The following is a 17,167-nucleotide window of genomic DNA, read 5'->3' as shown; positions in this document are numbered from 1 at the left end:
AGTTACCCAGCAATAGAGGAACAGCAGAAACAGGGAAAGCTTTGCATGACTCAGCAGTACACGAGTGATGATAATACAATACGAGCAACTTTATATCCGTTACTAAACATCAGCCGAGTTATTATCATTCACGATGTGCTTCACGATCAGCCCACTGGAGTCGAGAGGGAGGGGAGAATCACACACACACACACACACACACACACACAGAGAAAGCTTCAACCTTTCAGCTGTAGAGGACATTGACAGCGGACAGACACGAGGGCTGGAGCTGAGACGTCACTGCAGTCACACACACACACACACAGCGCTGGGAGCTGCTGCACGCGTGAATCGCCACAGCGTTTGAGAAGCGTTTGTCATGCAAGCCGAAGGTCAAGACTTACTGGACGGACACACTCTCGGCGTCGGACAGGCCCGGCTGGGAGAAGCAGCCTGACACTACGGAGCCCATGACGTCGGCTGGCGTGTGTGTGTGTGTGTGCGGACACACTCCTGGATGCTCGGCGCTGACCTACATGGACACGGCGCTCTGCTTGTGCTTATTCATTACTGTGGCGAGTCTCATCACTACAGCTCAACTCCGGCGTCTCCCTCCATCTGCGGGCCGGCCGGGGGCTGGGCCAAACACACGCGTGAGTGTGTGTGTGTGTGTGTGCTTTATTTACATCCATCATGCTCCGGGGCACAAGGCTGCAGCCTGCGGTTTGATGCTGCGCCGGCGCTATAAATAACAGCAGGGCTGATGGGTCTGATGAGGAGGAAATGTAGCGTGATTTCTGACGAGGACGCATGTTTACTGATCACCGTTGTAGTGCTGTGTACAGTGTGTGTCTCGCTGCATGTGGAGTCTCAAATGTGCTTTACAAATGATATTATATCCGTATATAAGCACTGATTCATCACATTATCCACACGAGAGGCTGAATGAACGCAGCGAACAGCCGGTTTAATGAAGTGTGTAAGCTGCATTTAGCCGTCCATAAAACACACGAGCTCCTTCAACTCAGCTGATCAGCATCTCATTGGTCTCCCGAGTGTTTAATATTGTTCTGTACACACACAGTTTGCTTATATACAGGAATCACAACCACATTATACAAACCATTCACTCCATCCAAATCCACAAACACTGAATTCACTTCAAATTCGCATGTTGTGAACTGAGCCGAACTGAACATAGCTTCTCAGTGACATCACTCTCTTTCGGAAACTATTTTCTATGAAATCCCGTAACGTGTGTGTGTATGTGTGTGTGTCTTGACTCACTCCTCTGTACTCCATCGTTTCCCATTAGCTCTGTAGCTCTCGGGCTGGTGAGATGTTTAAAAGCAACATCTTAAAGGTGCAGTGAGCAGTTTCTGATGTTTGAAATCGACCCTTCATTGCTTCCACACCAAAATGCACAAATACGCAATGCAAGAGTGGATGTCTCTCTGAAGCCAAGCAAGATAATGCTTTGTGAAAAATAAAGCAAATATGACGAAGTACACTGGAGTATATACAAGCAAGCAAGAGTGTGTTGTTAGTCCAGACAAACAGTGACACTCAAACTGTCCTGTTACTGGAGCTAACATTACAACAACAGCATATCTTGGTTCTGTGAAACAAAGCAAAACCAGTGTTACTCACGTATGGAGTAGAAACAACACCAGTGTCCGCTATCAGGCCTTCCCGCTGAGCTCTCTGCAGCGCTGGGCAGCTTTCCTAGTATTAACGCGGATCCTAAAACTTGCCTGATCGTAACCATTTATTTTCCAGTGATAATTCTCTGAGCTTTTCTCTTTTGTAATGTCTCTCAGTCATCTCTCTTTCTACAGTCTTTCTTCAAATCTCCCTCTTGCTCTCTCTCTCCCCTCCCCCATCATGAGTGGACACGCCCCCTACTGCTGATTGGCTCACTCTCCCTCCTCCCCCATCATGAGTGGACACGCCCCCTACTGCTGATTGGCTCTCTCTCTCTCTCCTCCCCTATCATGAGTGGGCACGCCCCCTACTGCTGATTGGCTCACTCTCCCTCCTCCCCCATCATGAGTGGGCACGCCCCCTACTGCTGATTGGCTCACTCTCTCTCCCTTCCCCCATCATGAGTGGACACGCCCCCTACTGCGGATTGGCTCACTCTCTCTCCCTTCCCCCATCATGAGTGGACACGCCCCCTACTGCGGATTGGCTCACTCTCTCTCCCTTCCCCCATCATGAGTGGACACGCCCCCTACTGCGGATTGGCTCACTCTCTCTCCCTTCCCCCATCATGAGTGGACACGCCCCCTACTGCGGATTGGCTCACTCTCTCTCCCTTCCCCCATCATGAGTGGGCACGCCCCCTACTGCTGATTGGCTCACTCTCTCTCCTCCCCCCTCATGAGTGGGCACGCCCCCTACTGCTGATTGACTCACTCTCTCTCCTCCCCCATCATGAGTGGACACGCCCCCTACTGCTGATTGGCTCACTCTCTCTCCCTTCCCCCATCATGAGTGGACACGCCCCCTACTGCTGATTGGCTCTCTCTCTCTCTCTCCTCCCCTATCATGAGTGGACACGCCCCCTACTGCTGATTGGCTCTCTCTCTCTGCCCTCTCCCATCATGATTGGACACGCCCCCTACTGCTGATTGGCTCACTCTCTCTCTCCTCCCCCCTCATGAGTGGACACGCCCCCTACTGCTGATTGGCTCTCTCTCTCCCCTCCCCCATCATGAGTGGACACGCCCCCTACTGCTGATTGGCTCTCTCTCTCTCCCTTCTCCCATCATGAGTGGACACGCCCCCTACTGCTGATTGGCTCTCTCTCTCTCCCTTCTCCCATCATGAGTGGACACACCCCCAAATGCTGATTGGCTCACTCTCGCTCTCCTCCCCCCATCATGAATGGACACGCCCCCTACTGCTGATTGGCTCTCTCTCTCTCCCCTCTCCCATCATGAGTGGACATAGGGCTGGGCGATAAAACGATAACGATAATTATCGCGATATAATTTTTCTCGATAAAACGATATCAAGAGCTCGATAAATGTTCGATAATGTTTTTGCGCCAAAAGCGGAACGAATCTCATCTGAACCGCGCGCGCCACACGGACCGTTTATCTGCTCGGCTCAAAGTCCAAACGGCAGCGCAGCGCGAGTTCACTAGAGCAGACGCGTTTACTCTGATCGGCCTTTGTCACGAGATCCAGTGAGAAGCGCTTTTATTCAGCGAGGAACACACGTCTCAGTGATTTAAACCAGTTTAAAGGCAGATGAAGCTGACGAACAGGAGAAACACTGTGCGCAACGATACAGTCAGAAGGCTTTTCCTTCGACACATTCCCATCATTTACCACGGATTTAACGTTACTGTAACGTTAGCCTAGTAATATTAACTGCACCATGAAATGTGGGATATGTATATATTGAATTGTATAATATTATTAATGTAGACAATGTAAGGACTAATGGAATATAATTACAGTTTTTAATAATGTATTTAGGCTACTGGTTTTCATAAATACCATAGAAACCATAAAGTTACATTTTATCTGTGGTTATGATCTAAATGCATGATGCTGGCTGACCAATGGTTAATTTTTATAAAACTAAAGAATATTACATTTTACCAAATAAAAATAATGTTGTTACTTTTTTTTAACAGATGTTAGGCTACTGTTTTTGTTAATGAACATAAATTGTATTAAGTAAATCTGCATCCTAACTCAAGCTAATACTACTGAAATAAAGATATTTATTTTGTTAAGGAAAAATGTCAAATGTTTCAATGTTCTACCTCGGATTTGTGAATGTTCCCCTGTTTGGCAAGTGTTTGTCATGATATGTTCTGACAATAAAGAGTAGTTTAAAAACACAACGCTCTGGTTTCTACAGCTTTCACTTAGGAGTACAAATCTGTCTTTAAACTTGAAATAAATAAAGATTTGACATTTATCGATAATTATCGATATCGACTGATATAAAAAAAAATATCGTGATATTTTTTTGGGGCCATATCGCCCAGCCCTAAGTGGACACACCCCCAAATGCTGATTGGCTCACTCTCTCTCTCCTCCCCCCATCATGAATGGACACGCCCCCTACTGCTGATTGGCTCTCTCTCTCTCCCCTCCCCCATCATGAGTGGACACGCCCCCAAATGCTGATTGGCTCACTCTCTCTGGTGGTTGAGGAGATTCCCCCTTCTATGTAAAGCGCTTTGAGTGTCCAGAAAAGTGCTATATAAATGTGATGAATTATTACTGCTGATTGGCTCTCTCTCTCTCCCTTCCCCGATCATGAGTGGACACGCCCCCTACTGCGGATTGGCTCACTCTCTCTCCCTTCCCCCATCATGAGTGGACACGCCCCCTACTGCGGATTGGCTCTCTCTCTCCTCCCCCATCATGAGTGGACACGCCCCCTACTGCTGATTGGCTCACTCTCTCTCCCTTCCCCCATCATGAGTGGACACGCCCCCTACTGCGGATTGGCTCTCTCTCTCCTCCCCCATCATGAGTGGACACGCCCCCTACTGCTGATTGGCTCTCTCTCTCTCTCTCTCTCCTCCCCTATCATGAGTGGACACGCCCCCTACTGCTGAGTGGCTCTCTCTCTCTCCCCTCCCCCATCATGATTGGACACGCCCCCTACTGCTGATTGGCTCACTCTCTCTCCCTTCCCCCATCATGAGTGGACACGCCCCCTACTGCGGATTGGCTCTCTCTCTCCTCCCCCATCATGAGTGGACACGCCCCCTACTGCTGATTGGCTCTCTCTCTCTCTCTCCTCCCCTATCATGAGTGGACACGCCCCCTACTGCTGAGTGGCTCTCTCTCTCTCCCCTCCCCCATCATGATTGGACACGCCCCCTACTGCTGATTGGCTCACTCTCTCTCTCCTCCCCCCTCATGAGTGGACACGCCCCCTACTGCTGATTGGCTCACTCTCTCTCTCCTCCCCCCTCATGAGTGGACACGCCCCCTACTGCTGATTGGCTCTCTCTCTCCTCCCCCATCATGAGTGGACACGCCCCCTACTGCTGATTGGCTCTCTCTCTCTCTCTCCTCCCCTATCATGAGTGGACACGCCCCCTACTGCTGATTGGCTCTCTCTCTCTCCCCTCTCCCATCATGATTGGACACGCCCCCTACTGCTGATTGGCTCACTCTCTCTCTCCTCCCCCCTCATGAGTGGACACGCCCCCTACTGCTGATTGGCTCTCTCTCTCTCCCCTCCCCCATCATGAGTGGACACGCCCCCTACTGCTGATTGGCTCTCTCTCTCCCTTCTCCCAGAGCCATAGAGAGAAAGAGTTGCGACACTCCCATAGACCTCCGTTGTAAAAAATGGCGGCGCTTTTAACCGCCTACTTCCGGGATGTGGAGATCGGATTAGTTCCAAACACTGTCATTTGGGCGTTGAACCCCATTCACTTACATTGCAGCGCGTCGAGTTGTTCCAGAGGTAACTTGATGAAATATCAACCTCTTTTGAATTGTCAACTGTCTATATTGTTTTAGAGGCCCTTTGCGATGCTTATACTGGTCTTCATTTGTACATGCACAGCGTTATTATTTATATTTTATCTTGGTTGTATCAACCGATTTTCTAGCATTGCCTGGCTGCTTGCTAGCGCGACTTCGCCAGCTGTGAAGGTAGCATCTAATTAGTTCGGTAATGAATCTTTATAGCAACTTTTATTTGATTGAATTTTTGGGATATAGCCTACTAACTTTTAATTTGTTGTCTTGAGTGAAGCGGCTTGTGAGAACAATGCTGGACCTCTAGGATTGTTATGGCCATCACCAGTCCTGTGTGTTTCATGGATCACCTGTCCCTGGTTTTTGGTTTTCTTGTTCACACACACATTAACACAAGCACACATTTTTGTTGTCTGTCATTGTTTAATAAAAAATAGTTTATTTGAAAACCTTCATTTGTATCAGTGGAATTCGTTTTTAATCTGTTTTGATAATATGTGTATGGCTTAATCTTAAAATTATATAGTCTTAACATGATCATGTTTCACGTTGTGGTCCTGGGGGTGGACACTTTCATCAGAAGAAGTGAGCTAGCTTCTAAGCGAATACTGAACGGACCGCCACGGCTGACCTCTGCGTGATCACGAAGGTAACGTTAGGCTAATGGCTGAATCGGAATTTATAAGCAAAATCACGGGAATCAATAGCCTAATACAGCCCAGTTTTGCTAAAATAAATATAAGACGTCCATCATCATCAGATAAATGATATGGAAAAGTTAAGTTAGAGCCGCTAAAGCCAGTGCTACTACCCATGCGAACATGAACACTAAGCTTTTTCCGCCTAAAACTTAATATAAGTAATATACAGTACCTCGTTGCCTCTCCAAATGCAAAACTGACATTAACAAAATGCAATAACAGCTGAAAAAGTACTTGGGTGTGTGTTTTATTTTATATTTTCCGTTCAATAATGCAATCGCTGCTGTCTGTCCCATAGAATAACATGACAGCCAGCGTATGTTTTGGAACTATTGGGACTTACATGAACCACGTGACAGCCATAGCGGCGACAGCAAAGAGTGTCGCAACGCTTTCTCTCTATGGCTCTGCCTTCTCCCATCATGAGTGGACACGCCCTCTACTGCTGATTGGCTCTCTCTCTCTCCCTTCTCCCATCATGAGTGGACACGCCCTCTACTGCTGATTGGCTCTCTCTCTCTCCCTTCTCCCATCATGAGTGGACACGCCCTCTACTGCTGATTGGCTCTCTCTCTCTCCCTTCTCCCATCATGAGTGGACACACCCCCAAATGCTGATTGGCTCACTCTCTCTCTCCTCCCCCATCATGAGTGGACACACCCCCAAATGCTGATTGGCTCACTCTCTCTCTCCTCCCCCATCATGAATGGACACGCCCCCTACTGCTGATTGGCTCTCTCTCTCTCCCCTCCCCCATCATGAGTGGACACGCCCCCAACTGCTGATTGGCTCACTCTCTCTCTCCTCCCCCATCATGAGTGGCCACGCCCCCTACTGCTGATTGGCTCTCTCTCTCTCCCTTCTCCCATCATGAGTGGACACACCCCCAAATGCTGATTGGCTCACTCTCTCTCTCCTCCCCCATCATGAGTGGACACACCCCCAAATGCTGATTGACTCACTCACTCTCCTCCCCCATCATGAATGGACACGCCCCCTTCTGCTGATTGGCTCTCTCTCTCTACCCTCCCCCATCATGAGTGGACACGCCCCCTACTGCTGATTGGCTTACTCTTTTGATCAAATAAATTGTGTATACAGTAGCTGCTTTATATTTTATGAAGGGTCCTTGGCGTTAAAAAGCTTTAAAACCCTTAAAAACATAATACACTGGCTCTGTCATCAGAGGTTTAATAAACATATGGCAGTAAATGCATCTCTGGTTTCTTCTTTGCATCCACAAGGCTTGGAAATGTTGCTTTGATTACGACGGCTGTGAGATTACTCCTGTATGTGTTTAAATGCGATTGTCACTCTGCAGTGTGTATGTGGCCACAGAGGAAGCATAAGCAGAACTGTATAAAATGAGCTTCAGTCGTGATAAATATGAAATAATTAAAGTGTACTGAAACTGTACAGAACACCTCTAAAAATAAATATGAAAGTATCGACATCAGCAAAATCAAAAATTAGTTCCAGTTTCTGTTCCAGTTTTAAATGAGACAAATTATTAATACAGTTGATTTTATAATGGAAGTAATTTAAGCAATAGTTGCAAATGGTGGATTTTAAAAAGATCATAGTAAGAAAAGATCAATAAACATATATGTAATGTAATGAAAGTCAAATAAGGTCAATTTTAAAATACTTTTTAACACCATGACAAGCACACAAAACAACTCATTAACTTATCAACTCTTATTTATGGATTACAGTTATCTTGAAAAAAAGACTTTCTGAAAATAATTTTAGTATCACTGAGATTAGTATAGTTTTATTCATATTTTGAATTAGGTTTTACTGTTAAACTTTCCATTTTAATTTTAATTTGAAAGTTTTAGTAATTCTGTTTTGGTGTTTTTTAAATATTTGTAATATTTTAAATTGATAGTTTTTATTTATCATTTTTATTTCTATTTTAGTTTGTTATTATTATTATTTTTTAAATTCCTTCGCAACTAGCTGAAATAAAATATGTTGAATTTTTTTTTTTTTTTTTTTTTTACGTTTTTCAATTTCACTGTTTTAGTTTGAGTTATTTTACATCAAGTTAAACTAAATGAAAAATAGAAACACTGCCCAGGAAACTAACTGAAATTATATAAGTTATAAAAAAGTTATTTTATCTAAAGTGACGAAGGTGTTTGGTTTTAGTTAAAGTCCCCCTGTGTTGAAAATCCAGCTTTTAATGTTGTTTATATGTCTATGTGGTGTTTTTAATCTGCTTTAAGACAAACCGTGTGTAAGTTCATAAGTCGACAGCATTGCTGAGTATTTTCTGCTTAAAACTGCAGTGAACCAAAGACAGTCTCAAAAACACGGTTTGAAATCGCTGGTGTTTCTGACGTCACACACTACCTTGTAACCAATCAGATCAACGTGTGATCGTCAACCAGTGGATCTCTGAGTGAGTGAGTGAGTGGAGACGGGGCTCATTTGCATATTCATAGAACCGCGTATACTAAATTAGGTAAGGGTGTCGAGTTACATTCAAGATATTTTAAGCCATTCATTTATTTTTCAAGAAAAAAACACTTAAATATGTAATTTTGGTGATCAAAGACGAGTTTTAAGGGATACAATTATTGACTACAGGGGGACTTTAACTAAGTGCAGTTGATAAGACTTTTCAGCAGAGGGCGCCATATAATCAGCTCTCTCATCAAACTATACCCAGTGCTAAAAAAGATACACATCTACAATTTTTGCCACCCTGTCAAAGTCAAAAAGAGTTGCTGTCCACTCTTGCTGTTTCTCTGAAGTGACCTGTGTGTTCTTCTCAGATCTCAGATCATTATCTATAGTCTCGTGTACACTTAATTTAGCCAAGCCATAGCCGACTCAGTGTTACAAATATGTTAGACCTCTGCCACTAAAGATTGCTTTATCAATAATCTTCATAATCAGTTTCATCATCTCAGCTTAGACGAACTCGATATTGCAACAGAAACTTTTAACTCTCTCTTTTCCAGCACTTTAGACACAGTTGCTCCGCTGCGCTTAAAGAAGATTAAAGAACATAGTCCAACGCCGTGGCACAACGAGCACACTCAGGCCCTTACGAGAGCAGCCAGAAAAATGGAGCGCAACTGGAAGAAAACAAAACTAGAGGTGTTTCGGATTTCATGGAAGGAGAGCTCGATTGCTTACAGAGAGGCTTTAAAAGCTGCTAGATCTGCTTATTTTTCAACCCTATTAGAAGAAAATAAACATAATCCTAGGTATTTATTTGAAACAGTGGCTAAACTAACGAAAAAGAAAGCTTCAAGCCCAGAAGTTTCCAAGCAACACAGCAGTAATAACTTTATGAACTTCTTCACTTATAAGATCAATAATATCAGGGACAAAATTATAACTAACCGTCTAATACAGTATCGCATCAGGAAGTGCATTGTAGTCTCCCTGAGGGAAAATTTGATTCATTCATTGCTATAGGAGAGGAAGAATTTTGCAAACTCGTCAAATCATCTAAATCGACAACGTGCATGTTAGACCCTATACCGACTAAGCTGCTGAAAGAGATGCTTCCAGATGTCATAGATCCTCTTCTTAATATCATTAATTCGTCTTTGTCTCTAGGATACGTACCAAAAACCTTTAAGCTAGCTATGATTAAACCGCTTGTTAAAAAAACTGCAACTTGATCCTACAAAACTAGTCAATTACAGGCCGATCTCTAATCTGCCATTTCTGTCAAAGATATTAGAAAAAGCAGTATCCTCACAACTGTGTTCCTTTCTTGAAAGAAATGATATCTGCGAGGATTTTCAGTCCGGATTTAGACCGTACCATAGTACCGAGACAGCTCTCGTTAAAGTCACAAATGATTTGCTCTTATCATCCGATCATGGGTGTATCTCTCTATTAGTATTACTTGATCTTAGTGCTGCATTTGACACCATTGACCACAACATCCTTTTAAATCAGGGGTGTCCAAACTACGGCCCGTTTTTATTGGCCCGCGGCAAATTTTGAAAATATAATTGAATATGGCCCACACAAGAAGCTTGAGCTCAACTCTGTTGCACTTCTCAGTTTCAACACTAGATGGAGCTTCTCAACCGTTACCGCTAGAAAAACTTTTACTGCGAGCACCAGAAATGGCAGCACCCAAGAAACGAAAAATAGCAAGTGAGTGTAGAAGATTTCAAACACGGTGGGAAAATGAATATTTTTTCAAAGAAATCAACGGAAAAATGTGTCTGTTTGATTTGCAATGAAGATGTTGCTGTGATGAAAGACTATAATGTCCGTCGGCACTATGAAACTAAACATCAGAGCTACACATCGTACACCGGTGCCGAACGAACACAGAAAGTCAAGCAAATGCCAGCTAGTCTGCAAGGTCAACAACAGTTTTTTTTTCGTGCTAACAAAATACAGGAAAACGCCACAACAGCAAGCTATGAAGTCGCTAAACTTATTGCTCAGCACGGCAAACCGTTCTCAGACGGCGGTTTCATAAAGCAGTGCCTCATCAAAGTCACAGAAATAATGTGCCCGGAGAAAGTGCAGGATTTCAACAACGTGAGCTTATCCAGAAATACAGTGGTGCGGAGAATCGAGGACTTGTCAGCTAACGTGAAACTTCAGCTGAGAGACAAAGCTGGTGCTTTTGACTTTTACTCGATAGCATGCGATGAGAGTACAGATGCTACAGACACTGCGCAGCTGTTCATTTTTTTGCGGGGAGTAGATGATCATTTTTGCTGTACGGAGGAGCTGCTTGATATGATGAGCCTAAAAGGCACAACGACGGGTAGAGATATTTTCGAAGCTGTGTCAGAGGCAGTTGAAAAGATGGGGCTTAAATGGGACAAGCTCTGTGGAGTAACAACGGATGGAGCTCCGGCCATGACGGGCGATCGCAAAGGAATGGCATCGATGGTGTGCGCCAAGGTAAAAGAGAGCGGAGGTGAGGCTTTTAGGATGCACTGTATAATCCACCAAGAAGCACTATGTGCCAAGACTGTCCAGCTGGGCGATGTGATGAACACTGTTGTAAAAACTGTCAACATAATTCGAGCTAGAGGACTGTACCACAGATAATTTCAAGCTTTCCTTTCTGATGTGGATGCTGAATACGGGGATCTACTCTACCACTCTGAGGTGCGCTGGCTGAGCCGCGGCTATGTGCTGCAGCGCTTTTATTCGCTGAGATCAGAAATCGATCAGTTTATGAAAGAGAAGGGCCGACCTCTTCATGAACTGAGTGACCCTCTGTGGCTGGCCGACCTGGCATTTTTAGTTGATCTTACTCATCTGAATACACTGAACAAGAACCTACAAGGCAAAGAACAGCTGGTGCCTCACCTGTATGCGCACATGAAAGCCTTCCGTGTAAAGCTCCGCCTGTTTGAGACACAACTACGAAGCTTTAATGTTGCACACTTCCCTGCACTGTCTGAAATCAAGTCTGCTTTTCCAAATGCCGACCTTTCTGCTAAAAAGGAGAAATATGTGTCTGTGATTGCATCTCTCGTGACCGAATTCAACCAGCGTTTCCAAGATTTTTCTGTCATTGAAAAACAAATCAAGCTGTTCTCGACCCCCTTCCTGGTGGATGCAGAAGAAGTGGAAGAGAGTCTGCAGTTAGAACTGATTGAAATGCAATGCGATGATTCTCTGAAGAGTCAACATCAGCTTCTCTCCCTCCCTGACTTCTATCAGAGTTTGGATAGTGCCAAGTTTCCTCTGATGAGACGCCAGGCAAAAAGAATGATGAGCCTGTTCGGCTCAACATACATATGTGAACAAACATTTTCTCTGTTAAATCAGAACAAAAGCAGATTGAGAACCAGAATGGCCGATAGCCATCTCTGTGAAGTCCTTCGTGTCTCAACCACCAAACTTTCTCCTGACATGTCAGCCATCCTTCAATCCAAAGGACAGCATCACTGCTCCCACTGAGTGTAATGTTCTTCACATTATAGAATTATCAGTTCATATTAAACAGCAATAAAGCTAAAAGCAGCGCGCGTGTGACCTAGTACTACGGACAGCGGCGCCGCGCAGAGATCTGCCACATGAACGCGTTTCCCCCCGGGGGCGAGCGCTGTGAGTTGGTTGTTGCGCGAGTCTTGCTGCACCTTCCTCGTTGTCGCTTTTGATTTGTGTGCGTTAGTTTTGAAGTATTTTTTATTTGTGAGAATTGTTCTTTAGGCGAATTACCAGTCTCTTGAAATTGCCTCAGATTATTAGTCTGACAAGTCTTGCTAAATATGGTAAACCTTACAGTTTACACATGTTCATGTTTTCATGTGCCACCTGCAGGCCTGTCGTTCCAGTGCACGAGCAGTGCAGTTCCAGTTATTAACCTGACTCTTTGCAAACACACACAACTGACATTGTATTTAATTCATACCACACTTTTTACTTTAATAATAAACAGTTCTTTATTCATTTAAAATTTTAAAACCTAAACTGTTTGTTCCTGTTCCTTTTTATGTTGAGACCTTGAGTAACAAGCCAGGTCGTAAAAATGCAGTATTCATGTGTCAATATAGTGTGTGGCCCGGCCCTTTGTTTATTTTTCTGTATTTGGCCCTCACTAAAAAAAGTTTGGACACCCCTGTTTTAAATAGACTAGAAAACTATGTTGGCATTAGTGGAATTGCACTAGCATGGTTTAAATCATACTTATCTGACCATTATCAGTTTGTAGCAGTAAATGAAGAGATGTCTTATCAATCACAAGTTCAGTATGGCGTACCTCAAGGCTCAGTAGTAGGACCGCTGCTGTTCACTCTGTACATGCTACCATTAGGAGATATCATTAGGAAACATGGAATTAGCTTTCACTGTTATGCCGACGATACTCAGCTGCATATTTCTTCACGCCCTGATGAAACTTACCAATTCACAAAATGAACAGAATGCATAGCTGATATAAAACACTGGATGACTTGTAATTTCCTACTACTAAATTCAGAAAAAAATGAGTTTCTAATTATTGGACCAAAAACTTCCACACGTAATAACCTAGAGTACTGTCTAACACTTGATGGCTGCTCTGTCAAGTCCTCGTCGTCGGTTAGGAACCTGGGTGTGCTCTTTGATACCAATCTTTCATTTGAAAGTCACGTGTGTAGTATCTGTAAAACCGCATTTTTTAATCAAAAAAATTTATCTAAATTACGTCATATGCTCTCAATGAATAATGCGGAACAATTAGTTCATGCGTTCATGACCTCAAGGCTAGATTATTGTAATGCTCTACTGGGTGGTTGCCCTGCACGCTTAACAAACAAACTACAGCTAGTTCAAAACGCAGCAGCTCGAGTTCTTACCAGAACCAGGAAGTTTGACCATATTAGCCCCGTTCTGTCAACACTGCATTGGCTTCCTATTAAACATTGTATAAATTAAAAAATATTGCTGATCACTTACAAAGCACTAAATGGTTTAGCTCCGCAGTACTTGAGCGAGCTCTTAACGCATTATAGTCCTTCACGTCGACTCTGATCTCAAAACTCCGGCCAGTTAATAATACCTAGAATATCAAAATCGACTGCTGGCGGTAGATCCTTTTCCTATTTAGCACCAAAACTCTGGAACAGTCTTCCTAACATTGTCCGGGAAGCAGACACACTCTGTCAGTTCAAAGCCAGATTAAAGACACATCTCTTTGACATAACACAATTATAGACTTCTATAACTCAATGTTAGGCTGCATAGATTAGATCAGCCGGAACCGGGAACACTTCCCATAAATCCTGATGTACTCGTTACATCATAAGAAGAATGGCATCTACTCTAATATTAGTGTCTCTGTTTATCCCGAGGTTTACCGCAGTCTGCCGTATCCGGATCTGATGAAGGACCTGCGCCAGGACACGACGACAACGCAGTGCTGAAGTGTCCACTAGTCTCTCCCCTGTGAAGGCCTCCTTCCCTTTACCTCTGTACAGATAAAACGTTGTCGGGATAATTCCGGTTCGCGTGGCTACGCAGACGCGACAAAAATTCCTGAAGTATACATTTTTAAGGCCTAACAAGTAGTTTGTTGAGGGTTGATTTGTGAAGGGCTACACGCCTGCGCACATATATATTCAAACGCGTATACCTATCGACCGAACACGTGATGCGCATGTGCGCGCCGTTTGTTTTCGCGGGTTTGTGTTTCTGTTATCACTGTAAAGCTGCTTTGAAACAATCCATACTGTTAAAAGCGCTATATAAATGAAGGTGACTTGACTTGACTTCTTACCTCAAACAGCCCGTCAGCCAGTCTCTGTGGTTTCCACCGTTGGCTGTGGAGAGGAAGGACGAGGTGAGCTCCAGCGCTGCCCCCCCGCTCGGCTTCGAGACGCTCAGCACCTCAGTGTCCGAATCCAGGAACAGGCTCCTGTCCTTCAGCCGCTGCTGGATCATGGGAGTGAGGGGGATGTCCAGGGCGAAGGAGGGCTCCGGATCGGCTTGGGAACGGGGTTCAGGTTCAGGTTTCGGGGTGTCCAGCGAGTCCATGCTGCTGTAGAGAGTCGCCCGCAGACGCTCAGACTCCAGGATGCTCTCGAACCGGCAGCTGAAGACATCTGTGGAGTCACTCTCACCTTCAGGACTCCTGAAACACACACACACTTCTCAATAACAGCTCAGCACACAGGGCGAGAGGAAACAGGAAGACCGAAACAGAAGTTGGCTTTGTGACATGCGTACGTTTACATTAAGGAGTAAGCCCTTGTTAGAGACTTCATGATGGGTAAAACTCAAGCGTATGCTACGACATATGCTAATCTGGCAACATACGCCATAAGAGTGAATTTCACAAAAACAGGGAGGCTCACATCTCACCCCAGAATGAAAAGAATGAATCGTTTGCATTTAAAAAATTGAATAAAGCCTTTTAGGATTATAGTTTAGAAATTAAGCACATTTCTTCTTAAACTATCATTTCCATAAAGCATTTATGCTTCTTATTACTGAAATACAGTATTATTACCAATGATTTGGTAACACTTTACAATAAGGTTCATTAGTTAACCTTAGTTAACATTACTACAGTAAGAATAAACAATTATTTTGTTAACATAAGTTAATGCACCGTGAACTAACATGAACAAACAATGAACAGCTGCATTTTTATTAACTAACATTAATAAAGATGAATAAATACTGTAACAAATGTAGTGCTTATTTTTAGTTTATGTTGGTCGTAAAACAAATGTTAATTCCCATGACAACGCAACATTATGCCAAATATTATTTATGATCTGTATATGTTCTAGATAAATTCATGAGCCGCCCACAGGAAGTTAAAAATGCCTGCTTCCATTATAAAGCCGCAAGCCTGGTTCCTCTTAGCAGCTGAAAGTGAACAGCGCTTCCTCTATTGTGCGGATCAGTTCTGACGAACACCGAGCAGAGAGAATAGAGGAAGTGAAAGCCATGGAGAACTGACTGTATACAGTAAGCAGACGAGCCGATGAACAGGGCGCTTGAGCTCTGTGTTGTGTAAAGTGCAGGTGTGTCTCTGGCCTGTTCACGCAATTTACATATGAACTGAAGGAAAAACACACGGAGAGCATCAGCTTTAGTTTCTGCTCTGAGACCAGCCGAACACAGTGAGTGTGTGTTAGAAATCAGGAATGGTGAGAGAACATTGTGCTTGGTACATTTTTCATCTTCAAACCAAACTTGTGTCTCCAGTCTCAAATTTATATCCCATCTGGCTAGAGCTCTTCCCATAATGTTTACACATTAGGTCAGTAGGCGGAGAGTAGACTGTCTAAAGTGGACTATAAACATATATAAATATACAGTGGGGAGAACAAGTATTTATACACTGCTGATTTTGCAGGTTTTCCCACTTACAAAGCATGTAGAGGTCTGTAATTTTTATCATAGGTAATCTTTAACTGTGAGAGACAGAATCTAAAACAAAAATCCAGAAAATAACATTGTATGATTTTTAAATAATTAATTTGCATTTTATTGCATGACGTAAGTATTTGATCACCTACCAACCAGTAAGAATTGCGGCTCTCACAGACCTGTTAGTTTTTCTTTAAGAAGCCCCCCTGTTCTCCACTCATTACCTGTATTAACTGCACCAGTTTGAACTCGTTACCTGTATAAAAGACACCTGTCCACACACTCAATCAAACAGACTCCAACCTCTCCACAATGGCCAAGACGAGAGAGCTGTGTAAGGACATCAGGGATAAACTGTAGACCTGCACAAGGCTGGGATGGGCTACAGGACAATAGGCATCAGCTTGGTGAGAAGGCAACAACTGTTGGCGTAATTATTAGAAAAGGGAAGAAGTTCAAGATAACGGTCAATCTCCCTCGGTCTGGGGCACCATGCAAGATCTCACCTCGTGGGGCAACAATGATCATGAGGAAGGTGCGGGATCAGCCCAGAACTACACGGCAGGACCTGGTCAATGACCTGAAGAGAGCTGGGACCACAGTCTCACAGAAAACCATTAGTAACACACTACGCCGTCATGGATTAAACTCCTGCAGCGCACGCAAGGTCCCCCTGCTCAAGCCAGCGCATGTCCAGGCCGTCTGAAGTCTGCCAATGACCATCTGGATGATCCAGAGGAGGAATGGGAGAAGGTCATGTGGTCTGATGAGACAAAAATTGAGCTTTTTGGTCTAAACTCCACTCACCCTATTTGGAGGAAGAAGAAGGATGAGAACAACCCCAAGAACACCATCCCAACCGTGAAGCATGGAGGTGGACATCATTCTCTGGGGATGCTTCTCTGCAAAGGGGACCGGACGACTGCACCGTATCGAGGGGAGGATAGAAGGGGTCGTGTATCGCCAGATCTTGGCCAACAACCTCCTTCCCTCAGTAAGAGCATTGAAGATGGGTCGTGTCTGGGTCTTCCAGCAGGACAACGACCCGAAACACACAGCCAGGGCAACTGAGGAGTGGCTCCGTAAGAAGCATCTCGAGGTCCTGGAGTGGCCTAGCCAGTCTGCAGATCTGAACCCAATAGAAGATCTGTGGAGGAGCTGAGAGTCCGTATTGCCCAGCGACAGCCCCGAAACCTGAAGGGT

At 44.3% G+C, this 17,167-nt stretch overlaps 1 protein-coding gene across 3 annotated transcripts in view; it reads right to left on the bottom strand.

The window, feature by feature from the left end:
• The window catches only part of psd3l (pleckstrin and Sec7 domain containing 3, like), a 148,927-nt gene that overhangs the window by 94,527 nt on the left and 37,233 nt on the right, over positions 1 to 17,167 (bottom strand). For all 3 annotated transcript variants that reach the window (XM_079600220.1, XM_079600221.1, XM_079600222.1), the window contains exon 4: positions 14,361 to 14,714. In XM_079600220.1, the coding sequence (XP_079456346.1) occupies positions 14,361 to 14,714 (354 nt within the window). The remainder of the gene's footprint in view (positions 1 to 14,360; positions 14,715 to 17,167) is intronic.

The sequence above is a fragment of the Phoxinus phoxinus genome (assembly GCF_949152265.1).
Source record: "Phoxinus phoxinus genome assembly, chromosome: 23".
NCBI lineage: Eukaryota > Metazoa > Chordata > Actinopteri > Cypriniformes > Leuciscidae > Phoxinus > Phoxinus phoxinus.
This window is presented reverse-complemented; position numbering and strand designations above follow the sequence as displayed.